The sequence below is a fragment of the Eubalaena glacialis genome, chromosome 17 (assembly GCF_028564815.1).
Source record: "Eubalaena glacialis isolate mEubGla1 chromosome 17, mEubGla1.1.hap2.+ XY, whole genome shotgun sequence".
NCBI lineage: Eukaryota > Metazoa > Chordata > Mammalia > Artiodactyla > Balaenidae > Eubalaena > Eubalaena glacialis.
In genome coordinates this window covers 42,698,871-42,722,358 of record NC_083732.1, presented here as the reverse complement: position 1 = coordinate 42,722,358, position 23,488 = coordinate 42,698,871, and the positions used below count along the sequence as shown (strand labels likewise).

At 36.3% G+C, this 23,488-nt stretch overlaps 1 protein-coding gene across 1 annotated transcript in view; it reads right to left on the bottom strand.

The window, feature by feature from the left end:
• The window catches only part of NECAB1 (N-terminal EF-hand calcium binding protein 1), a 292,395-nt gene extending 269,295 nt beyond the window's left edge, over positions 1-23,100 (bottom strand). The window contains exons 1-2 of the mRNA XM_061171970.1: positions 23,002-23,100; positions 12,305-12,329 (exon numbers count right to left, since the gene is read on the bottom strand). Coding sequence (XP_061027953.1) covers positions 12,305-12,329; positions 23,002-23,100 — 124 coding nt within the window. The remainder of the gene's footprint in view (positions 1-12,304; positions 12,330-23,001) is intronic.
• Between the last annotated feature and the right edge of the window lie 388 nt (positions 23,101-23,488).

Genomic DNA, 23,488 nt, shown 5'->3' with positions numbered 1-23,488 from the left:
AGAGACTACTACAAGCAACTATATGCCAATAAAATGGACAACCTGGAAGACATGGACAAATTCTTAGAAAGGCATAACCTCCCATGACTGAACCAGGATAAAATAGAAAATATGAACAGACCAATCACAAGTAATGAAATTGAAACTGTGATTAAAAATCTTCCAACAAACGAAAGTCCAGGACCAGATGGCTTCACAGGTGAAATCTATCAAACGTTTAGAGAAGAGTTAACATGTATTCTTCTCAAACTCTTCCAAATAATTGCAGAGGAAGGAACACTCCCAAACTCATTCTACGAGGCCATCATCACCCTCATACCAAAACCAGACAGAGATACTACAAAAAAAGATAATTACAGACCAATATCACTGATGACTGTAGATACAAAAATCCTCAAGAAAATACTAGCAAACAGAATCCAACAACACATTAAAAGGATCATATACCATGATCAAGTGGAATTTATCCCAGGGATGAAAGGATTCTTCAATATACACAAATCAATCAATGTGACACCCCATATTAACAAATTGAAGAATAAAAACCATATGATCATGTCAATAGATGCAGAAAAAGCTTCTGACAAAACTCAACACTGATTTATGATAAAAACTCACCAGAAAGTGGGCACAGAGGGAACCTACCTCAACATAATAAAAGCCATATATGACAAAACCCACAGCAAACATCATTCTCAATGGTGAAAAACTGAAAGCATTTCCTCTAAGATCAGGAACAAGACAAGGATGTCCACTCTCACCACTATTATTCAACATAGTGTTGGAAGTCTTAGCCACAGCAATCATGGAAGAAAAATAAATAAAAGGAATAAAAATTGGAAAAGAAGAAGTAAAACTGTCACTGTTTGCAGATGACATGATACTATACATAGAGAATCCTAAAGATGTTACCAGAAAACTACTAGAGCTAATCAATGAATCTGGTAAATTTGCAGGATACAAAATTAATGCACAGAAATCTCTTACATTTCTATACACTAACAACAAAAGATCAGAAAGAGAAAATAAGGAAACAATCCCATTCACCACTGCAACAAAAAGAATAAAATAGCTAGGAATAAACCTACATAAGGAGGTAAAAGACCTCTACTCAGAAAACTATAAGACAGTGATGAAAGAAATCAAAGATGACACAAACAGATGGAGAGATACACCATGTTCTTGGATTGGAAGAATCAATATTGTGAAAATGAGTATATTACCCAAAGCAATCTACAGATTCAATGGAACCCCTATCAAATTACCAATGGCGTTTTTTACAGAACTAGAACAAAAATCTTAAAATTTGTATGGAGACACAAAAGACCCCGAATAGCCAAAGCAATCTTGAGGGAAAAAACAGAGCTGGAGGAATCAGATTCCCTGACTTCAGACTATACTCAAAGCTACAGTAATCAAGACAATATGGTACTGGCACAAAAACAGAAATATAGATCAATGGAACAGGATAGAAAGCCCAATAAACCCATGCATCTATGGTCAACTAATCTATGACAAAGGAGGCAACAATATACAATGGAGAGGACATTCTCTTCAATAAGTGGGGCTAGGAAAGCTAGACAGCTACAAGCAAAAGAATGAAATTAGAACACTCCCTAACAACATACACAAAATTAAACTCAAAATGGATTAAAGAGCTAAATGTAAGATGGGACAGTATAAAACTTTTAAAGGAAAACATAGGAAGAACATTCTTTAACATAAATCACAGCAAGGTCTTTTTTGACCCACCTCCTAGAGTAATGGAAATAAAAGCAAAAATAAACAAATGGGGCCTAATGAAACTTAAAAGCTTTTGCACAGCAAAGGAAACTATAAACGAGACGAAAAGACAGCCCTCAGAATGGGAGAAAATATTTGCAAACAGATCAATGGACAAAGAGTTAATCTCCAAAATATATAAACAACTCATGCAGCTCAATATTTAAAAAAAAATAAAACCCAATCCAAAAAAGGGCAGAAGACCTAAACAGACATCTCTCCAAAGAAAACATACAGTTGACCAAGAGGCACATGAAAAGCTGCTCAACATCACTAATTATTAGAGAAATGCAAATCAAAACTACAATGAGATATCACCTCACACCAGTCAGAATAGCCATCACCAAAAACTCTACAAACAGTAAATGCTGGAGAGGGTGTGGAGAAAAGGGAACCCTCCTGCACTGTCGGTGGGAATGTAAATTGATACAGCCACTATGGAGAACAGTATGGAGGTTCCTTAAAAAACTAAAATTGAACTACCATATGACTCAGCAATCCCACTACTGGGCATATACCCAGAGAAAACCATAATTCAAAAAGAGTCATGTACCACAGTGTTCATTGCAGCACTATTTACAATAGCCAGGACATAGAAGCAACCTAAGTGTCCATCGACAGATGAATGGATAAAGAAGATGTGGCAAATATATACAATGGAATATAACTCAGCCATAAAAAGGAACGAAATTCGGCCATTTATAGAGATGTGGATAGACCTAGAGACTGTCATACAGAGTGAAGTAAGTCAGAAAGAGAAAAACAAATATCATATATTAATGCATATATGTGCAGTATAGAAAAATGGTTCAGATGAACCGGTTTGCAAGGCAGAAGTAGACACACAGATGTAGAGAACAAATGTATGGACACCAAGGGGGTAAGTGGGGGTGGGGGGTGATGGTCGTGGTGGGATGATTTGGGAGATTGGGATTGACATATATATACTAATATGTATTAAATAGATAACTACTAAGAACCTGCTGTATAAAAATTAAATAGATATAATAAAATTCAAAAAATAAAAAGAGACAGAAAAGGAGAAGACACAGATATAAAGGGAAAGCAATGTGAAGACAGAGGTAAAGATTACAGTGTTGTGGCCTCAGACCAAGTCTAATGTGGCCTCAGACCAAGTTTATGGTGACTTCACAGCCACCATAAACTGGAAGAAGCAAGGAAGGATTCTCCCCTAGAGCCTCCGGAGTATGGCTATGCCGACAGCATGACTTTGGACTTTGGTCAGCCATAACTGTGAGAGAATAAATTTCTGTTGTTTTAAGCCACACCATTTGTGATAATTTTATTACAGCAGCCCTAGGAAACTAATATAGATAGGGATAACAATAATGTGTCATATAAAAATGTGCTTAATGGATTTGTTGAGATTATAAAGAGAAAAAAATGTATAGCAATCTTGACATATACAGGATACTCAATCATTTTAACTATTAAAATTATCATTTAAATAAAAAATTTAAAAAATTAAATAAAATAGAAATGATGGTTGAACCTGAACTTTGAAAGCATGGACATGTTGAAAGGAATAAAAAATGGCTGGTTCAACAGAGTGTCACAGCAAATTTAATTGGAAACTATGAGTTGGATAACTGGATTTTCTTCCAAAATTGTAACACTAGAATGAATCCAATACAATCATTTTACAGATTGGGAAACTGAGGCCCGGAAACCTTGTGAGTTTTTCAAGGAGGTAGGATCAGAGTAAAACTGCATGTCTTCTCACTCCCTGTCCACATTCTTAACTTTGAAGATGTCGTAGGACCAGAGCTGTAGGAAAAATGTGAAGGTCACTCAATGGAATTTCCTGCCATTCTTGTTCAAAGGTGTCTCATTGTGGACATATTCAATATTTACAGACGTTGCTGCTTGTGTAGTCTAAAGTCATACCTTTGCAGAGATAGGGTCACTTTAACTTACAGTGTCTTTCCCTCTTATTGTAGGTTGTCTGTCTGGGTAAACCAAGCTATCTTCTTTGCCTTTCCATACTGGCCTTGATTTAGAATCAAGGCCAGTATGATCAGATTGGGGAGAGAACTGTTACTAAACCTCCAGAAGTTATGGAAATGACATAATAACTTTTCTTCATGGGTGAGATATCCTGAGATTGCTATTTGAGAAAATAATGATACTTGTTATATATTTACGCTAAATAAATCTGGCTTTAATACCAAAAACCCCCCCAAAACGAGACCAATTATATGTACTGAAATTGAATCTGTGATTTTAAAACTCCCAACAAACAAAAACCCAGGACCAGATGGTTTCACAGGTGAATTCTATCAAACATTTAAAGAAGAGTTAACACCTATCCTTCAAAAACTATTCCAAAATATTGCAGAGGAGGGAACACTTCCAAACTCATTCTATGAGGCCACCATCACACCAACACCAAAAACAGACAACAATACCACAAAAATGAAAATTATAGGCCAATATCACTGATGAATATAGACACAAAAATCCTCAACAAAATATTAGCAAAACGAATCCAACAATACATTAAAAGGATCATATACCATGATCAAGTGGAATATATCCCAGGGATGCAAGGATTTTTCAATATCTGCAAATCAATCAATGTGGTACACCACATTAACAAACTGAAGAATAAAAACCATATGATCATGTCAATAGATGCAAAAAAAACCTTTTGATAAAGTTCAACATCCATTTATAATAAAAATTCTACAGACTATGGTCATAGGGGGAACCAACCTCAACATAATAAAGGCTGTATATGACAAACCCACAGCTAACATCACACTCAATGGTGAAAAGCTGAAAGCATTTCCTCTAATGTCGGAAACAAGACAAGGATGTCCTCTCTTACCACTTTAATTCAACATAGTTTTGGAAGTCCTAGCCATGGCAATCACAGAAGAAAAGAAATAAAAGGGATCCAAATTGGAAAAGAAGAAGTAAAACTGTCACTGTTTGCAGATGACATGATACTATAAGTAAGTCTGCACATACAAACCTTCAAGTTGTGAACTTCCAAAGATGCGAATGTGCATTCCATCAACGTCAGGCCTGAGTGAAATTGCAGCTTTCATTCCGTCTCCTATTGCTGACGATCCTTCAGCTCTACCATCTCCCACCTCCTCTCCCTCCTCCAGTCAGTAACTCTTCTTGCCTGTTCACTTGAAGATGCCAGCCCCTGTATGCCAGCTGTTGTACTATACTATTGTACTTTTCAAGGTACTGTACTGTAAGAATAAAAATGTTTTCTGTATTTTTTGTGTTTGTTTGTTGTATAGTATTTCCGTGAAAAGTATTATAAACCTATTACAGTACAGTACTATATAGTTGATTGTGTTAGTTGGGTACCTAGGCTAACTTTGTTGGAGTTATGAACAAATTGGACATATGAACACACTCTCGAAATGGAACTCGTTCATATGTAGGAGACTTACTCTACATAGAAAATCCTAAAGATGTTACCAGAAAACTACGAGAGCTCAATAAATTCAGTAAGGTGGCAGGATACAAAACTAATAAAGAGAAATCTCTTGTATTTTTATACACTAACAATGAAAGATCAGAAAGAGAAATTAAGGAAACAATCTCATTTACAATTGCATCAAAAATAATAAAATACCTAAGAATAAACCTACCTAAGGAGACAAAAGACCAGTACTCTTAAAAACTATAAGATGCTGATGAAAGAAATCAAAGAAGACATAAACAGCTGGAAAGATATGCCATGTTCTTGGACTTAAAGAATCAATATTGTCAAAATGACTACACTACCCAAGGCAATCTACAGATCCAAGGCAATCTAGAGATCCAATGCAATCCCTATCAAATTACCAATGGCACTGTTCACAGAACTAGAGCAAAAATTTTTTAATTTGTATGGAAACACAAAAGACCCCAAATAGCCAAAGCAATCTTGAGAAAGAAAAATGGAGCTGGAGGAATCGGGCTCCCTAACTTCAGATTATACTACAAACCTACAGTCATCAAAACAGTATGGTATTGGCACAAAAACAGAAATTAAGATCAATGGAGGTGGATAGAAAGCCCAGAAATAAACTCATGCACCTATGGTCAATTAATCTATGACAAAGAAGGCAAGAGTATACAATGGGGCAAAGACAGTCTCTTCAGTAAGTGGTGCTGGGAAAACTGTACAGCTACATGTAAAAGAATGAAAGTAGAACATTCTCTAACAACATGTGCAAAAATAAACTCAAAATGTATTAAAGACCTAAATGTAAGGCTGAATACTATAAAACTCTTAGAGGAAAACATAGGCAGAACACTCTCTGATATAAATTGCAACAATATCTTTATGGATCCACCTCCTAGAGTAATGGAAATAAAATAAAAAATAAAAATGGGACCTATTAAACTTAAAAGATTTGCACAGCAAAGGAAACCATAAGCAAAACGAAAAGACAGCCCACAGAATGGGAGAAAATATTTGCAAATGATATGACCGACAAGGAATAAATCTCCAAAATACACAAACCATGAGCAAAACGAAAAGACAGCCCACAGAATGGGAGAAAATATTTGTAAATGATAGGACCGACAAGGAATAAATATCCAAAATATACAGACAACTCATGCAGCTCAATATCAAAAAAACAAACAACCTAATCAAAAATGGGCAGAAGATCTAAATAGACATTTCTCCAAAGAAGACATACAGATGGCCAAAAGGCACATGAAAAGATGCTCAACATCACTAATTATTAGAGAAATGCAAATCAAAACTACAATGAGGTATCACCTCACACCAGTCAGAATGGCCATCATCAAAAAGTCTACAAACAGTAAATGCTGGAGAGTGTGTGGAGAAAAGGGAACCCTCCTACACTGTTGGTGGGAATGTAAACTGGTACAGCCACTATGGAGAACAGTATGGAAGTTCCTTAAAAAACTAAAAATAGAGCTACCATATGATCTTGCAATCCCACTCCTGGTCATATATCCAGAGAAAACTATATTTCAAAAAGATACATGCACCTCAATGTTCATTTCAGCCCTATTTACGATAGTGAAGACATGGAAGCAAACTAAATGTCCATTGATAGATGAATGGATAAAGAAGATGTGGTATATATATATATATATATATATATATATATACACACACATATACATACACACAATGAAGTATTACTCAGCCATAAAAAAGAATAAAATAATGCCATTTCAGCAACATGGATAGACCTAGAAATTATCATACAAAGTGAAGTAAGCTAAACAGAGAAAGACAAATATCATATGACATCACTTATATGTGGAATCTAAAAGAAAAAAAAGACACAAATGAACTTAATTCCAAAATAGAAAGAGACTCACAGACATAGAAAACAAATTTATGGTTACCAAAGGGGAAAGATGGGTGGGAGGAGGGATAAATTAGGAGGCTGGGATTAACCTTACTACTATGTATTAACATAACACTACTATGTATAAAACAGATAACCAACAAGGACCTACAATGTAGCACAGGGAACTATACACAGTATTATGTATAAACTATATGGGAAAAGAATCTGTAAAAGAATATATATATAAATATATATATATATATGTATAACTGAACAATACTGTCAATCAACTATACTTCAATAAATTTTTTTTTTTATTTAAAACAAATCATTACAGTCAGGACTTTCACTCGTGCACTCCCACATATTGAACTCCTTGATGAGTCACTTCTCCCAGTAGGGTCGTTGTTAGGGAATGAGGTGTTTTTTGTATGTTTGTTTGCTTGTTTGTTTAATGAATCACTCTTATTAGACTTTTCTTTGACTTTCAAGCTGGCAGATGTGTAGGAAGAGTTTGCAAGTTTGCATATGCCTGAGAGCAAACATGAGTCTAGAGCTCTCTGAGAACCCTCCTCCATAATAAGCTATCTGATTCTCAGTTTCACTAAATTTCACCAAAATGTTTGAGAAATAGGGAGGCATTATGAAATGAAGATCAGCCTTATGCCAATAATCCTACTTTACAGCACCCAGTCCTTAAGCTTGTCATCTTTATTTGTGGCTCATATCCCTTATTGGAAGATCAGAGGGACTGTGGCATCCAGTGGGAGGGCCAGTGAAACTTGACTAAGTAGCTCTTATCAAAGGACAGCCTTGTTATTAATACACAGGAAACATAGAATCTGGCCTCTTGATGGTACTCTGAAAGTTTCTCTGTCTTCAAAAAAAATATTCCTACTTACCAGAACCTTTGTTTCACCCCTCTACTTGAGGTCATATTTTTACATTTTAACTGAATAAACCAAACTTTGGGTAACCAAATCGAAAGACTCTTAGAAATTATCTTTAAAATATTTCTAAGCACACATATACAACAACTGTTCTTAGACCAGGGGTTTTAATGCCAGCATTATTTTCTTGAAGTAGATTAGTCATTCAAAGAGTCATAATTCTTTCATATTACCAAGAAAATTAGTGCATTAAGTCAAGAAAACTAGTGTATTGGGAAATCAGAATATCATATTCAAGCTCTTTGCAAATTCAGGTTATAATTATATTTATATATTTGTAGACTGAAGTACATATATATGTGCATATACAATAAAGTGAAAAGATCACCAAATTTGGAATCAGATAAACCTGAGTTCAAAATTCTGCTGTTAACATACAATATAACCCAGAAAAATTATTTAAACTCTCTGAGCTTCACCTAAAAAAAAGGGAAATATTAAAAATAGCTAAAAATATTGTACAATTACTACTATATGCAAGATCAAGACTAAGTGTTTTAGAGGCATAAAAGAAGTAATATTACCCTTCTTTCACAGATGAGGAAATTGAGGCAAGGGGAAGTTGAGTAACTTGGTCAAAGTCATAAAACTAAAGCCTGTGTTCTTACCACTAATCTAAACTGGCTATTCTGTAGACTTTTCATAAAAACTGAAGACAATATATACAAAGCATCTAGTGTAAGGCGTAGCCCATAATATATCCTCAATAAATTTTACAAATACTATTGGTTAATAAACAACAGATAAACAATAACAGTGCTTAGTTTGATTAACTGATACATATGATTAAGTTTCTTCAGTTTTCAAGGTCAAATTGTTGGTAATGCACTTCTTACAAATAAAGTTACAAATATTTATTGAGCACCAATGTTGTGACAGGCATTTGGCTCACCACTGTGGGCCTGGTGCTATGTGTAATAGGCATGGTCTCTGCCCTCACAGATTTACAATGTACAGGTTATTGGGGTGGTCTAAAGGCCACTGAGGAGAATTATAATGATCTCTTAAAGAGATCAGTCATTACATTGGGATCAAAAGTGTCATTCATACAGCCTGCCTATTTGCTGATCTGCCAAGAAAGGCAGATCAGGGATTGCAGCAGATCTTAGCAAATGCACATCTACAAGAGGAATTAGATGATGTTATTCATTACAATGAGCCTTTTTATTTTGCCTTTTGAAAATGTTAAAAAAATTCTTTTTGCATATTTTACAAATGCCCATGTTACCATTTCCATTTTCATTCGGCCTGCATAGAAGTAAGTTTTGCATTTCTGTGTTTAATTCTAGGCTCTTTAGATCAAAGCACTTGTGTCTCTCCTATACAATACTATTTTAAGGTCTATCTTTATGTCTAGGACCCTAGTCTATGATTTAAAAACAACAACCAACCCCACCCCCCAAGATCTCTCTAATCATGTATTATTTTTTCCAATTTCTCCAGAAGCTTCTCTTTCATGTGAGATAGATTCCAAAATTAAATCTGTACCCTGGCAGGCTATCTATCATACTGCTTATAGTCTCTTATTCCCTGTGTTATTCCATCACCAATTATGCAGTCCATAACGTATTCTATCATGTGAGAAGTACATGTAACACCTGTTTATTTGCCAATACAGAATGTGATGAGCACATGGTAAAGAAAGATTTTTTTATGCTAATATCCTCTCATTTACATTAGATTATTCCTATCCTTTTCCTGTTTTTCAATTCTGCTTGTATGGTAAATAGTCTGCTTTTTCCACTAAACTCCACTGAAATAAAAATGACTAGAATGTCACCAAGTGTCTCCAAAGCACCACAACACAAAAACAACTCAGGCTTTCAGTAGTATACTGATCACATTAATCCTAATAATACCAGCAAAATGAGCAGGTATAAATTCTTACTATATGATATGCACTGCCCTGGGAAATTTTCATATGTTATCTCATTTATTATTTAAAACCCCATGACATAGGTAGATGTCATTATCTCTATTTTGTAAATGAGAAAGCTGAGGGTACAGAGTTTGTTACTTACCCAAAGTCACAAAGCTACTAGGTGGCATAGCTGTGATTTAAACCCATACTTGCCTGACCCTGTCCTCTCCTCACTTTACATTGAGAATGAGGGAGAAGAGTAAAGTGGGATGAAAGGCAGAGGGAAGAGTGGACAGATGGAAGGGAGATGGATAATGGAGTAGAATGTACTTAATTATTATTAATTCATTAAACAAATATCCATTGAGCACCTAGTATTGGCTAGGTATAGTGTCTACTCATAAGACAAGTTCCTTACCATAGAAATGCACATTTGGTTTAGAGAAGTAGAATCACCAACAAACAATTTTAGTCCTCACAAAGGGCAATAATCAATACATGCCAAAGTATGGAGAGGGTGGGGCTCTGTCTGGAGGAGTTGATGAGTGATTCCTAGATAAGGTGTCTTTCACCAGGAATGTAAGAAATACCTCAGAGTTCTCAAGCTGGCTAAGGGTTGAAAGACCAGAGCAGGTGGAGATGAAAGCAGGGACAACACCACAGAAGTGTGGCACGTGGAGCCCCAAGTGCTTCAGAGGGCTGCAGAGGAGGATGCATGGTGAAGATTGTGGGAACAAGAGCAGAAGGACAGGTAGCTTTGACAACACATTGGGATTGGGCACTAGGAAAGGGAACAAGAAGGGGAGAGGTATCATATGGGGGGGATGAGACAGGTGAGGAAACATGAAACTGAACAGGACCACATGGGGTTGCTAGTGCTAATGACCACTCTACATGGCATAACATATGAAATTATCTTAAAATCCATTAAATCATGCACATTGGTTTTTTTTTTCAGATGCTTTTTATTATGACTATGGGTTATGATAGTGGGCTGCCAAAGAGGTAAGTTTTGATAGAAAGAAAAGTGATAGATACAAAGGTAATACTGACCCTCTATCAGAGCATTGGGGTCCAAGGAAAGGAAAGTGTAGCCTTGAGAGAATTAGGATCTTAGGTAGAGAGGGAGGCAAGGTATTTCTGAGCTGAAAATGGCTGCCGAAGTACGAGGCAGGTAGCATGGAGACATATGGACTACTCAGTTGTGCTTTCATCATCACTGGAGGTAGATATCAGGCATAGGCCAATGAGTAGAATGAGGAGACAAGATGATAGCATCATTATGTCTGTCTTAAAAATTAATCAAGTGGTTCAAGTGAAAAAAAAAACCCTTTGACTGCCACATGGTTTGAGAAAACATTTAATTGGGTAGGCACAGTTAAATATTATCAGGATTTGGGGCATTATTTTATTGCTCTTTAGATTTATATCTTTTCTGTTGTGTGGAAAGGTGTAGAGTGCCAGTCAAGCTTTCCTTGATCTGGCAGCTTAATGGCTAACTAGACTACAACACATGTCTGTCAGATCTAGATTCTGCCTGCAATTTCTCCCCATATATAAGAAATTGGATTTCAAGAAAAGGACTTTTTAAACCCTAAATTTGTCAAGAAACTCTTGTCAAGGGTATAACTCTGTTATGTACTTATGCTACAGCAGCAGAATAAATTAAATAATCTCTGATTTGTTATTCTGTGGAACAAAATTTATAGTGGAATGAAGGAGTCAAAAGATATTGCTTATGACAACTTATAATTGGACTTTGTGCAGGCGTCATTTCAACTTTAGTTCTTTTCACAAAACAATTTTTCCTTCTGGTTTCTGCTACTTGTCTGCCTCTATAGATTATCACTCTCAGTGCATACAATTCGACTGGGAGAGCTATGCTCAAGAGCCATGGAGTAGAGATAAGTCTGTAATACATGCTTCCAGGTAACCATCTTAGAGTGTAGTAGCCCCAAGTCCACTATAAAGTTCAATGTTGAGAGCCTGGACTTTGGTGCCACACAGACTAAAGTTCAAGTCTCAGATCTATATCTTATAACTCTAAGAAATAATGAAGGCAAAGCACTTACCCCAGTAGATACTCAACAAATAGAAGCTATTATTACTTTAAAATTAATTTAAATCACAACACAAAAGGGAAAGCCAGAGCCCAAGTATGATGGCTCCTCACTTCAAAGGCATAAATTCCATCTTCCTGTCAAATGCAGATACCTCTGTCAACTTCTAATGAACTTGCCTAAACTTCTGGAGCCATGAACTCACCTAAAACTCTTACTGGTACAAGAAACTGACATATTATGTGTCAATTTCTTGGGTTCCCCTCTCTCTTCCATATTATTCTATATAAAGTGATCTAAACAGTAATAGATTAATAAATAGAAACTTTAGATTTTTGCTCTTACCATTTTTGTCTGCTCTCCTCAGTATCTGGAAAAGAAAAAGGAAATATTTTATCACCATTTTTGTAAGTATTGCAGCAAACATTATACTCCCACATAATTTACCCATTATTAAATGAAAGAAATTCCAATTTAAAATAAAGTTTTCCCAGTTGAAATATTTCTTTACAATAGTAAAAAATTAAAAATATCCAAATGTCCATAAACAAGTGAATGGGCAAACAAGCCATAGTGTATCCATACAATGAATACTCCTGAGCAATAAAAAGGAATGAGCTCTTGATGCATACAATAACTTGGATAGATCTCAAAGTAATTATGCTGAGTAAAGAACCTAGACACAAAAGAAGATATATTATTCCATTTATATAAAATTCCAGAAAATGCAAATAGTAACAGAAAGCAGATTAAGGGTTGTGTAGGAATGCAAGGGCAGAGAGGGCTGGATTACAAGAGGGCATGAGGAAATTTTTTAGGATGGTAGATATATTTATTTTCTTGATTGTGGTAAAAGTTTCATAGATATATAAATATGTGAAAACTCATCAACTTTTCACTTTAAATATGTGCTATTTAATGTAAGTCAATCATATAATAACATGGGGAATAAACAGGAACAAAAATAATAAATTGTGGATAAATAAGACCTCTTGCATCTATAGTACATCTTACTTTTATGAGTTAATTTATTATCTGGAACTATCTTAAATTGTCTTTGATGGATATGAACTGTTTGACCATCCAGTATATTTAGTAAAGATTTCTAATTTTCTTCTGGGAAACCAATCTTTCCTCCACTCTTGGCCCATGTGTTCCAGGGTTGGGCAGAGTACTCAAGCCTAGTAAACAGAGCATCATACTCCTCTGGCCACAATGATTACTCAGGCATTAGCACAATAAAGCCAATGAAGCCTTGGTTTTCCTTGAGTGGTCAAGAGAGAAACACTTTATCTTCTGTTGACTTTGAACCTAGGAAAATATAAGTAAGGAGCTGCTTTTTTGTAATTGTATATGCCACGGGTTGAATTGCATTGCCCCAAAACGAATGTTGAAGTCCTAATCCCTAGTAACTGTGAATGTGACCTTGTTTGGAAATACAGTCTTTGTTGTAATCAAACTAAGACCTTACTGGATTGGGCCCTAAATCCAATGGTTGGTGACTTTATAAGGAGAGCAATTCAGAGATGCAGAGACACAAAGAAGAAGGTTATGTGATAACGGGCAGATATTGGAGTGATACAGCTGCAAGCCAAGGAATGCCAAGGGCTGATGGTCACCACTAGAAACTAGGAGACAGGCATGGAACAGATTCTCCCCTAGAGCCTTCAAAGGGAGTATGGTCCTACCCACACCTTGATTTCACCCCTCTAACCTCCAGAACTGAGAGAGTAAATTTTGTTGTTTAAACCACCGTTTGTTTAGTACTTTATTATAAAAGCCCTAGGAAGTTAATATAATATACAACCTGGAAATAACTAACATTCAAGAAAGGAGCATCCAGAGGCTGAGAGAAACTGGGTCTTGATGACACTCTCTGAGCCGCTGATCAAGCCATCCTGAAAAGATGATCTCTGCTTTTCATTACAAGAGTCAATAAATTGTTATTTTTTTTAAATCTTGATAGTTTGGGTTATTTTTTTCTGTTAACAGCAATCAAATTAGCCCTAACTGATACTGTATACTGCTAGAAAAAAATCTGGATAATATAATACACAGCTATGTTATACACAGTACCAAAGAAAATGTCACTTTACCATATTGCAAAGACAAGTTTTAATTAAGTGAAGGAGTACTTAAGGATTATTTTTTTCCTGAGAAATTTATAGTTATGGTTAAGTAACAAGAGCTACTCTTATATTTGGGTCATCATTTCTTGGTGGCTAGCTTGAAACATGAGCAATAATTTTTATTACCAAAATTTTCTGTTTTACTGCTTTCCACTACAGACTTGATCCTCCTTGCCTTCTGTTGATTTCATGGAAATGAAGTATGGATAAATCTAATCATTATTACAATGTGTTTTTATCATAAAATACTAATATTATTACTAAAAACCTCTCCCGTGAAAAATTTCCAATAACGGATATGTATCACCGTGACTTGAGTGCATAAAAAGTGCACTTTTTTAAACTAAATTTATTTAATTATTGCAGGAAGACTGCTTTCAATAGTAAGAGTTTCTATGTTTAGAGCAAAATGAGACACAGATTCTTTTTTACCATACTGGAAGTAATTTCTAGTGGAGATTTTGTGAATCCATCTCTCCATCATAACCAGCTTCTTTCTCTCCTCTGAAACATGAAGCCACAGAGTTGGGGAGACATAAAACACAATCTATTTCTTACCTTTGATATACTCTAAGATTCTGTTTCAAGCTCTATTGTACCCTTATGAGTTTGAAGTGATTAAAATAGGAATAACAAAACACCAGAGACTCAGACCCAGGACTTCCAACATTTCATTTCATAAAGAACAATCTTAAATAGCATTCAGCTTCTTATAGATGAAATTAAGATAGACACTCATTATTAAGACAGTTCTTTGTAATTAATTGAATACAAACGGCAGTGTCTCTGCTGCAGATTTTTCCTCTGAGATCTCAGACTAATAAAAAATGTACTGCGAATGAGAATTGAGTTCATCATCTTATGCTACCATAGTACTCTGGGTCAGCTAATCTTACTAGTTGCTATCACAAGATAGTAAATAGATTTAAATATCATGACCAAACTTAAAGCTTAATGCAGGTGGTGCCATGTCTTTGAAACCCTTTAAGTTTTATCAAATAGCATCTTTTACCTTGAAAGATATTCTTTAATGGCCTTGACTGAAGTTCTTCACTTTTCATTTTAAGTTATCGAAGGTAGGTATTAAAATGCAAATGTTGTCTTGGAGGCATAAAACACTAACACCATCACCATTCACTGAACTAATGTTTGCTAAGTGCCTCCTCTCATATACCAGGTTAATTAGGTAATGAGATGAGCTATCAGTCACATCAGTCACTTAGTGGACTCCTGAGAAACTGAGACATAGGGCAGGGAGTAGGGACTCATCCAGAACATGGAGTACCATCCAGAAAGGAAGACCTAGTAGGTGAGTCATAGTGTGTGGGCCTGGACATCTTGCAGGTAGTTTTGCTACCAGGAGATTAGTCACCTTGAGATAAGATGCAGGTAAGTGGGCACTGTTTTCTCAATTTTGCCTAATGTAGGCCGTGTAGGAAAATAATTTATAATTTATAATGTATGATAACAGTAAAACTAAGTTTTCCTTATTTCTGCTGCTTCCTGAAACTAGTAGAGTGACATTGCCATTAAAGTAGACAGTGATGTGTTAATTTCCATTGTCCCAACTGGACAATATCAAATTAAAAATTGTGCATGTTATTAATCTCACTCAAATAAACAACTGTGCGCTAGGCAAGATAGGAGGTGTAACTGTAACAGAATTCAGTCACAGAACCACTGTACCTGGAAAACTGTTTCTGCTCTGACAGTCCTCTCTACAGATGAATATATACAGGGCATTGGGATTAAGTATCTTTGCAAGCAGAAAAGATTACTCTTTTGCACAAAGTCTCTGACCATCAAAGGAATGTGCCTTTTGTTCTGGGTGTTCATGGATGTGCATGCTTGCTTAGAGGAAGGAAGGGAAGACAAACAATAAAGTCATCTCTCTCCTTCACAACATTCAAGGCCCCACTTCTACCTCACCACTTCCCTTCCAGTTAAAAATCAAACGAAATCTGTTTGGGAGAAGGCAGCAGCATCAAATGGGTGAAACTGCAACTAACTTCATTTGGGATTCATCTTGCTTTAGGGGATTAGCTGAAGGTTAGTTTTTCTCCCTTTGCACAGTAGTAGAGTTAATTGATGACTCAAAAGAGGGTCCACATGTTATACAGACTAGTATTCTAAATTAGAGTTTACTCTCTGTTATCTGGAACGCAGCAACCTTAAAAAAGATAGCATATGGATGTAAAAAGGAAAATAATTGTAATCCTCCATGTCCTTCCGTGTTGCTGCACACTGGAACCAGTTCAGCCCTGTCCAGTGGCTGGCAGTTGTGCCCTATGCAAATGCACTGCAGCAGCCTCAGTGCACAGCCATGATTTCGTACCAGCACTAGGTTTTCTAAGCCCCCCAATAAGATATTAAAGAGTATTTATGATGAACTGATACTTAATTCTGACATTTTTTAGAAAGAAAATCATACAAATTAGATTTACAAAATTTTGCCTGTATTAGCTTGTGGGTTTTGCTACTGTTATTTACACATTCAACATGGAATACTGATGTAACAAGAGTAGTTCAAATTTACATAGCACATATCCTTTTTTTCTCAGTTTTCTCTACTATGAACTGTTAGTTCATACTCACAATAACATTTACATTAAATATCATACTCATTATTATTGCTGAATTGGAGATAAGGAAAATGAAGCAAAAGCCAACAGTTGTGGTAAATCTCTCCCAGATTTTCTGATCTATGTCTAGTTTCTAACCAGTTGGACATACACAGTCATGTCATTAACAGTATCCTCAAAAGCAGTTTAAATCATTTCTTAGAGGAATGATTATTGCAGTGACACTGGAATATAAACACTGAAAATCAAAGTTTTCCTCAAATTTAGAAATTAGTCTGTGTGATGCAGAAGGCTCTAATCAATTTCATTTCTGTTCCTCTTTGGAAAAGGGAATATATATCACCTACTTAGTATAATGTGAGTAGAATTCAAAAAGCAATCTTTCATAGCAGTGCTACTAGAATACATTAAAACTGATAAAATAAAATTATGTATTTATATTCCACATTTTATTTCTGCTAAAAGCAATATGATCCAGAAATAAATAATTCAAAAATCCCTAAATAACAAATTCTTTTTCAATCACCTATTTCACCAGAGTGCTAGATTCTTCACAAAATATCTCAAAGAGAAGTGTAAACAAAATCTTTTCTATTCAAGATAAAATCCAGTGGCAGTTTTTTTGTAGACTCAACCATTTTACTGGCAACAAAGCATGTCAACACCTGTCATGTGAAATCAGTTTTATATTTTTATTTTTTAATTATAAAAATAAATATACGAAGACAACGCTGTCCTATTTATAGAGTATGCATTCCTTCAGAACAGAAACTTGATACTATTTATTTACAGAACTTGGGAACAATCATACATATGCAAATAATAATAAATGAGATTTTAATCTCTTCTTTTTTCTTCTTTTTAAGTAGCAGTTTGAACACTTGGGCCAAGTAGGTGTTTATGTCAGAGATGATGACTTTCTATTTACATAGTTCAATCCATTCATCTCTACAGTATCACTAGGATTTGTACACTGCTTTTGAATAGTCACAGAGAAGTGGTATGACCGTGATGACAGAGTAGGAAGACCCTGAGCTTACTTCTTCCTACGGGCACCAAAATTACAACTATTTACAGAGAAACAATTGATGAGAAAGGCTGGAATCTAGCAGAAAAGATCTTATACACCAAAAATATAAAGAAGGAACCACACATTGACAAAATGAAAAGACAGTCTACTCACTGGGAGAAAATATTTGCAAATGATATGACTGATAAAATATTAATACCAATATATATAAACAGCTCATACAAGTCAACATCAAAAAAAAACAATTAAAAATGGGCAGAAGAACTGAATAGACATTATTCCAAAGAGGAAATGCAGATGGCCAACAGGTACATGAAAAAATGCTCAACATTGTTAATCATCAAGGAAATGCAAATCAAAACTACAATGAGATATCACCCATCAGAATGGCTATTATCCAAAAGGACACAAATAACAAATACTGGCAAGGATATGGAGAAAAGGGAACACTTGTACACTGTTGGTGGGAATATAAATTGGTGCAGCCACTGTGAAAAATAGTATGGAGATTTCTCAAAAAACTAAAAGTAGAACTATCATATGACCCAGGAATTCCACTCCTGGGTATATATCTGAAAAAAACAAAAACACAAATTAAAAAAGATACATGGAGCTCAATGTTCATAGAAACATTATTTACAATTCCCAAGATACAGAAGTGACCTAAGTGTCCACCAACCCCATGCACCAGCAGGCTAGCACCAACCCCAGGGCACCCTGGGCCTTGGCCCTTCCCACCAGCAGGCTGACACAAAAAAGGAAGAAGTAAAATTGTCATTGTTCACAGATGACATGATACTATATGTAGGAAATCCTAAATATATCACAAAAAAACTACTAGAACTAATTATGGGTTTGGCAAAGTTCCAGGATGCAAAATTAATATATAGAAATCTGTTGCATATCTATACACTAAGAGTGAACTATCTAAAAGAGAAGGTAAGAAAACAATCCCATTTACAGTGACATCAAAAAGAATAAATTACCTAGGAATAAACCTAAGGAGGTAAGAAACCTGTACTCAGAAAACTATAAAACACTGATGAAAGAAATTGAGAACAACATAAACAAATGAAAAGATATACCATGTTTATGGATTAGAAAAATTAATATTGTTAAAATGTTAACAATTAATGTTAACAATATTAACAATTAATATTGTTAAAACCAAAGGCAATCTACAGATTCAGTGTAATCCCTACCAAAATACCAATGGCATTCACAGAACTAGAAAAAATAATTCTAAAATTTGTATGGAAACATAAAAGACCACAAAAAACCAAAACAATCTTGAGAAGGAACAAAGCTGGAGGTATCATGCTTCCTGATTTTAAACTATACTGCAAAATCACAGTAATCAAAACAGTATTGTACTGGCACAAAAATAAACACATAGATCAATGGAACAGAATAGAGTCCAGAAATGAACCCACACTTATATGGCCAATTAATCTACCACAAAGGAAGCAAGAATATATATGAGGAAAAAGCCTCTTCAATAAGTGGTGTTGAAGGGAATTCCCTGGTGGTCTAGTGGTTAAGACTCAGTGCTTTCACTGCTGGGGCCTGGGTTTGATCCCTGGTCAGGGAAATAAGATCCCACAAGCTGCATGGTGTGGCCAAAAAAAAAAAAAAATGGTGTTGAGAAAACTGGACAGCTACATACAAAAGAATCAAACTGGACTATTCTTTCATACCATGCACAAAAATAAATTCAAAATGAATTAAAGGCTTAAATGTAAGACTGAAACTATATAAATTCTAGAAGATAATATAGGCAGTACACACTTTAACATCATTATTAGTAATATTTTTTTGAATATGTCTACTCAGTAAAGGGAAACAAAAGCAAAAGTAAACAAATGGGACTACACACTTAAAAGCTTTTGCACTGTGAAGGAAACTATCGAAAAAACGAAAAGTCCATCTACTAAATGGGAGAAGATATTTGCAAATGACATATCTGATAAGTGGTTAATATGCAAAATATACAAGGAAGTTGTACAACTCAACATCAAAAAAACCAATTACCCAATTAAAAACTGGGCAGAAGATCTTAATAGACCTTTTTCCAAGGAACACATATAGATGATCAACAGGCACATGGAAAGATGCTCAACATCACTCATCATCAGGGAAATGCAAATCAATACCACCATGAAATATCACCTCACACCTGTTAGGATGGCTGTTATCAAAAAAGACAACAAATACAAGTATTGGAGAGGATGTGGAGAAAAGGGAACACTCATGCACTATTGGTGACAATGTAAATTGGTGCAGCCACTATGGAAAACAGTATGAAGATTCCTCAAAAAATTAAAAATAGAATTATCATATGATCCAGAAATTCTACTCCTGCGTATTTATCTGAAGAAAAAGAAAACACTAATTAGAAAATATATATGCCCCCTTATGTTCATTGCAGCATTATTTACAATAGCCAACATGTGGAAGCAACCTAAGTGGCCATTAATAGATGAATAGATAAAGAAGAATTGGTATATATATGCAATATAAAAATATATGCCATAAAAAAAGAATGAAATCTTGCCATTTGTGACAACATGGATGGATCTAGAAGGTATTATGCTAAGTGAAATAAGTCAGGCAGAGAAAGATTAATACTGTATGATATCACTTATATGTAGAATCTAAAAAACAAAGCAAATGATCAAGTATAACAAAAGAGAAACAGAGTTATAGATACAGAGAACAAAAAGGTGGTTGACAGAGGAGAGAGGGGTGGGGGGAAAATAACTGAGGGAGTTTAAGAGGTACAAACTTTCATTTGCAAAATAAATGAGTCACAGGTATGAAATCTACAATGTGGGGAAATAGTCAATAACTATGTAATATCTTTGTATGACAGATCTTAACTAGACTTATCTTGGTGATCATTTTGAAATGTATGGAAATATCAGTTCACTGTGTTGTTAAATAGGAACTAACATAGTGGTATAAGTCAATTATATTCAAAAACAGACAAACAAACAAATTCATAGAAAAAGAGATCAGATTTGTGGTCACCAGAGGCAGGGGTGGAGGAGAAGAAATTGGAGGAGGTGGTCAAAAGGTACAAATTTCCAGTTATAAGATACATAAGTACTAGGGATGTGATGAACAACATGATAAATATAATCAACAACACTGTATGTTATATGAGAAAGTTGTTAGAAGAGTAAATACTAAGAGTTTTCATCACAAGGAAAAATTTCTTTCTATTTTTTAAATTTTGTATGTATACGAGATGATGGATGTTCACTAAACTTATTGCGGTAATCATTTCATGATGTATGTAAGTGCACATTATGGATATATTAAGGTGTACATTATGCTGTACACCTTAAACTTATACAGTGCTGTAAGTCAATTATATCTCAATAAAACTGGAAGAAAAATAAATAAATAATAAATTAATTAATTAAATAAATTAAATACACTTTTTTTCCAGAAAAATAAAAAAGTCTTAGGGAAGCACTTGTTATCCTTCAGGGACAGGCTGGAGATCAGCTCAGAATGAATGGAAGCCCCTCTTTCTCTCTCTGAATCAACTTCATAGCAGTTTAGCCATCAACCTTATAACTGAGATGATTTTCAGGGGTCCTGACTCTCTGTCCCTGAGGATTTCCTTCTCTGGTGTGCTGTGTGCCTCCTCCTCTACCTGCTTAGTTCCTCAGGGGCTTTTTTACCTTGAATGGCAAGACTTAAAAGGAATAATATCAGCCAGTTTAACCATTAGCACCAATAACATCATCTGATTGACCCAAACTAAGCAGAGATGAGTGCTCATTAGCATTGTTAATACCTCATTAAAAATGAGGTATTAACAATCCTATTGAGTGGAAGAAATTGGAATCCCACATGTGTATTGGTGGGAAGAAGATGACCTGCCCAGAATGCCTGTATCCCCAATTGCAGCTGCATGGTGATGAGAAGAGAAGGCTGCCAGGAAACAAAGTTGAACCTTATCTGTATTTTTGCCTTACACTAGGTTTAATTATTGATAGGGGTTTCTCTCCCAGTTAAAAAAGTCAAGCTAATCCATTCAAAATAAACTTGGGAGGGCTCCTTGCCTCCTCTCCCTTATATTCATCATTTCTGCTTCACCATCATGATACTAATAATTTGGTTTCCTCATATTTTCATTGCTCCACAAATAAATAAATGTATTTGGCCTCTGGCCCCCTCACCTTGATTTTAATAAGAAATGATAACTCAGAGGAAGTTAGAGGAAAGAGCACAAATCACTCTTCAATGCCCTTTGCCCATCTTTTTGCATGCCAGAATTGTCCCCACTGAGCCAGAAACTACCTCAGGGGACAGCATGAATGTGACAACTGAGGGGCTGAGAGAGCTGGGTGCCCCACAGGCAACTGAGGGATAGGAAAACCACAAAACCTAAAGGCAGAGAAAAGAGCTGAACAAAAGGGTGAGAAATATAGAGACCAGCAGGAAGGAGAGTAAAGCAAAATCGAGGAACAAATAAGAAATAAAACTGCTATAGAGATAGAAACCACAACATGAAGGCAGAAAAATATCAGAGAAAGGGAAATAAAGAATGAACAAAAATGATCATCAACAGCAGGGAAATGGAGGAAGAGAATCAATACCGAAGCCAGGGAGAGGACCAAAAGAAGAACAGCTAAATGCTTGAATTGATGAAGATAATGACAGTAATTACAACTTGGAGAGGTACAGAAGGCCAATAACAGAGCAGGAAAATGGAAAAATAGGAGATGGTGGTGAAATAAGAATCATTATGAAAGAGATCTTGGCCACCGCTGGTAAAAATGAAAAACAAATATGTTTTCAAAGTGTTTTCTAGGGGGCTGGAGGAGGAGGCGGGGCATTGCCACTTCTACCGATTCCCTTGGTCACCATAGAGAATCTGCGAGGTGGGTGCTGCAAACAGAGCACATTAGAGATGAGTTGGGACAACGCCCCCCACTCCTATGGAGACTGTTGTATTTACAAACCTAGTCCCTATTGGAATCCAGGCTGTTGAGAAATTTAACTTTTGGAATTTATTAAGGGTTGTTAAGCCCCAGGTTTTAGGTCTGGGACAGCCCTTTTTACAAGTTGAGTGGTGGTCATTTCTCCAGCATTTGCCTGGGTGGTTTACCAGGCAGAGAGGGAAGCGAAGTAGGAAGTAGTTCTCTCCGGTGTTCTGGGGGCAAAACACTGGCTGATCAGCTCCTGGGCCGACACCCCTCCTCCCGAGTAAGAAAAAAGACGCTGGCGGTGGGTGAGGGCGGGGGCGGGGGGGGCACTGATCTAACACCTTCCCTCTGTACTTACGTCGAGGAAGATCGACATGCCCTTTGACAGCTGCAGCGCAGAGCTGAGCTCTTCCGAGGAGTTGTTGGAGGACGGCGACGTCTCCCGGGAATCCTCCATTCTTGGGAGCCCTGATGGCCGGGAGCGGGAGTGGGTCTTGGCGGCTGCACAGGCTCAGGCAAAGGATGCCGCACTGCCGTCTCTGCCCCGCCTGCTGCTGGGCTCGGGATCCGGAGCTGGTGTTCGCTTCCCGGCGAGCCTCACTCCTGTCTCTCTCTGGCTTGCTCTCCCCCTCCTTACCTCTGTTCCCCGGCGCTCCCACGCGCTCTAACTCGCGCCTCCCCCACTTCCCTTGGCTGCAGCGCCTGGATCAGTCTCATCCCTGCACGTAGCAAAGCGCTGCTCCACTTTGTGGGGGAGTGGACTCTGAACATCCTCCCCTTCCTGCACCGCCGTCGGCCTTGGCTGAATGTAACACTGAGGTATCTGCCCACTCCATAACAGTCCC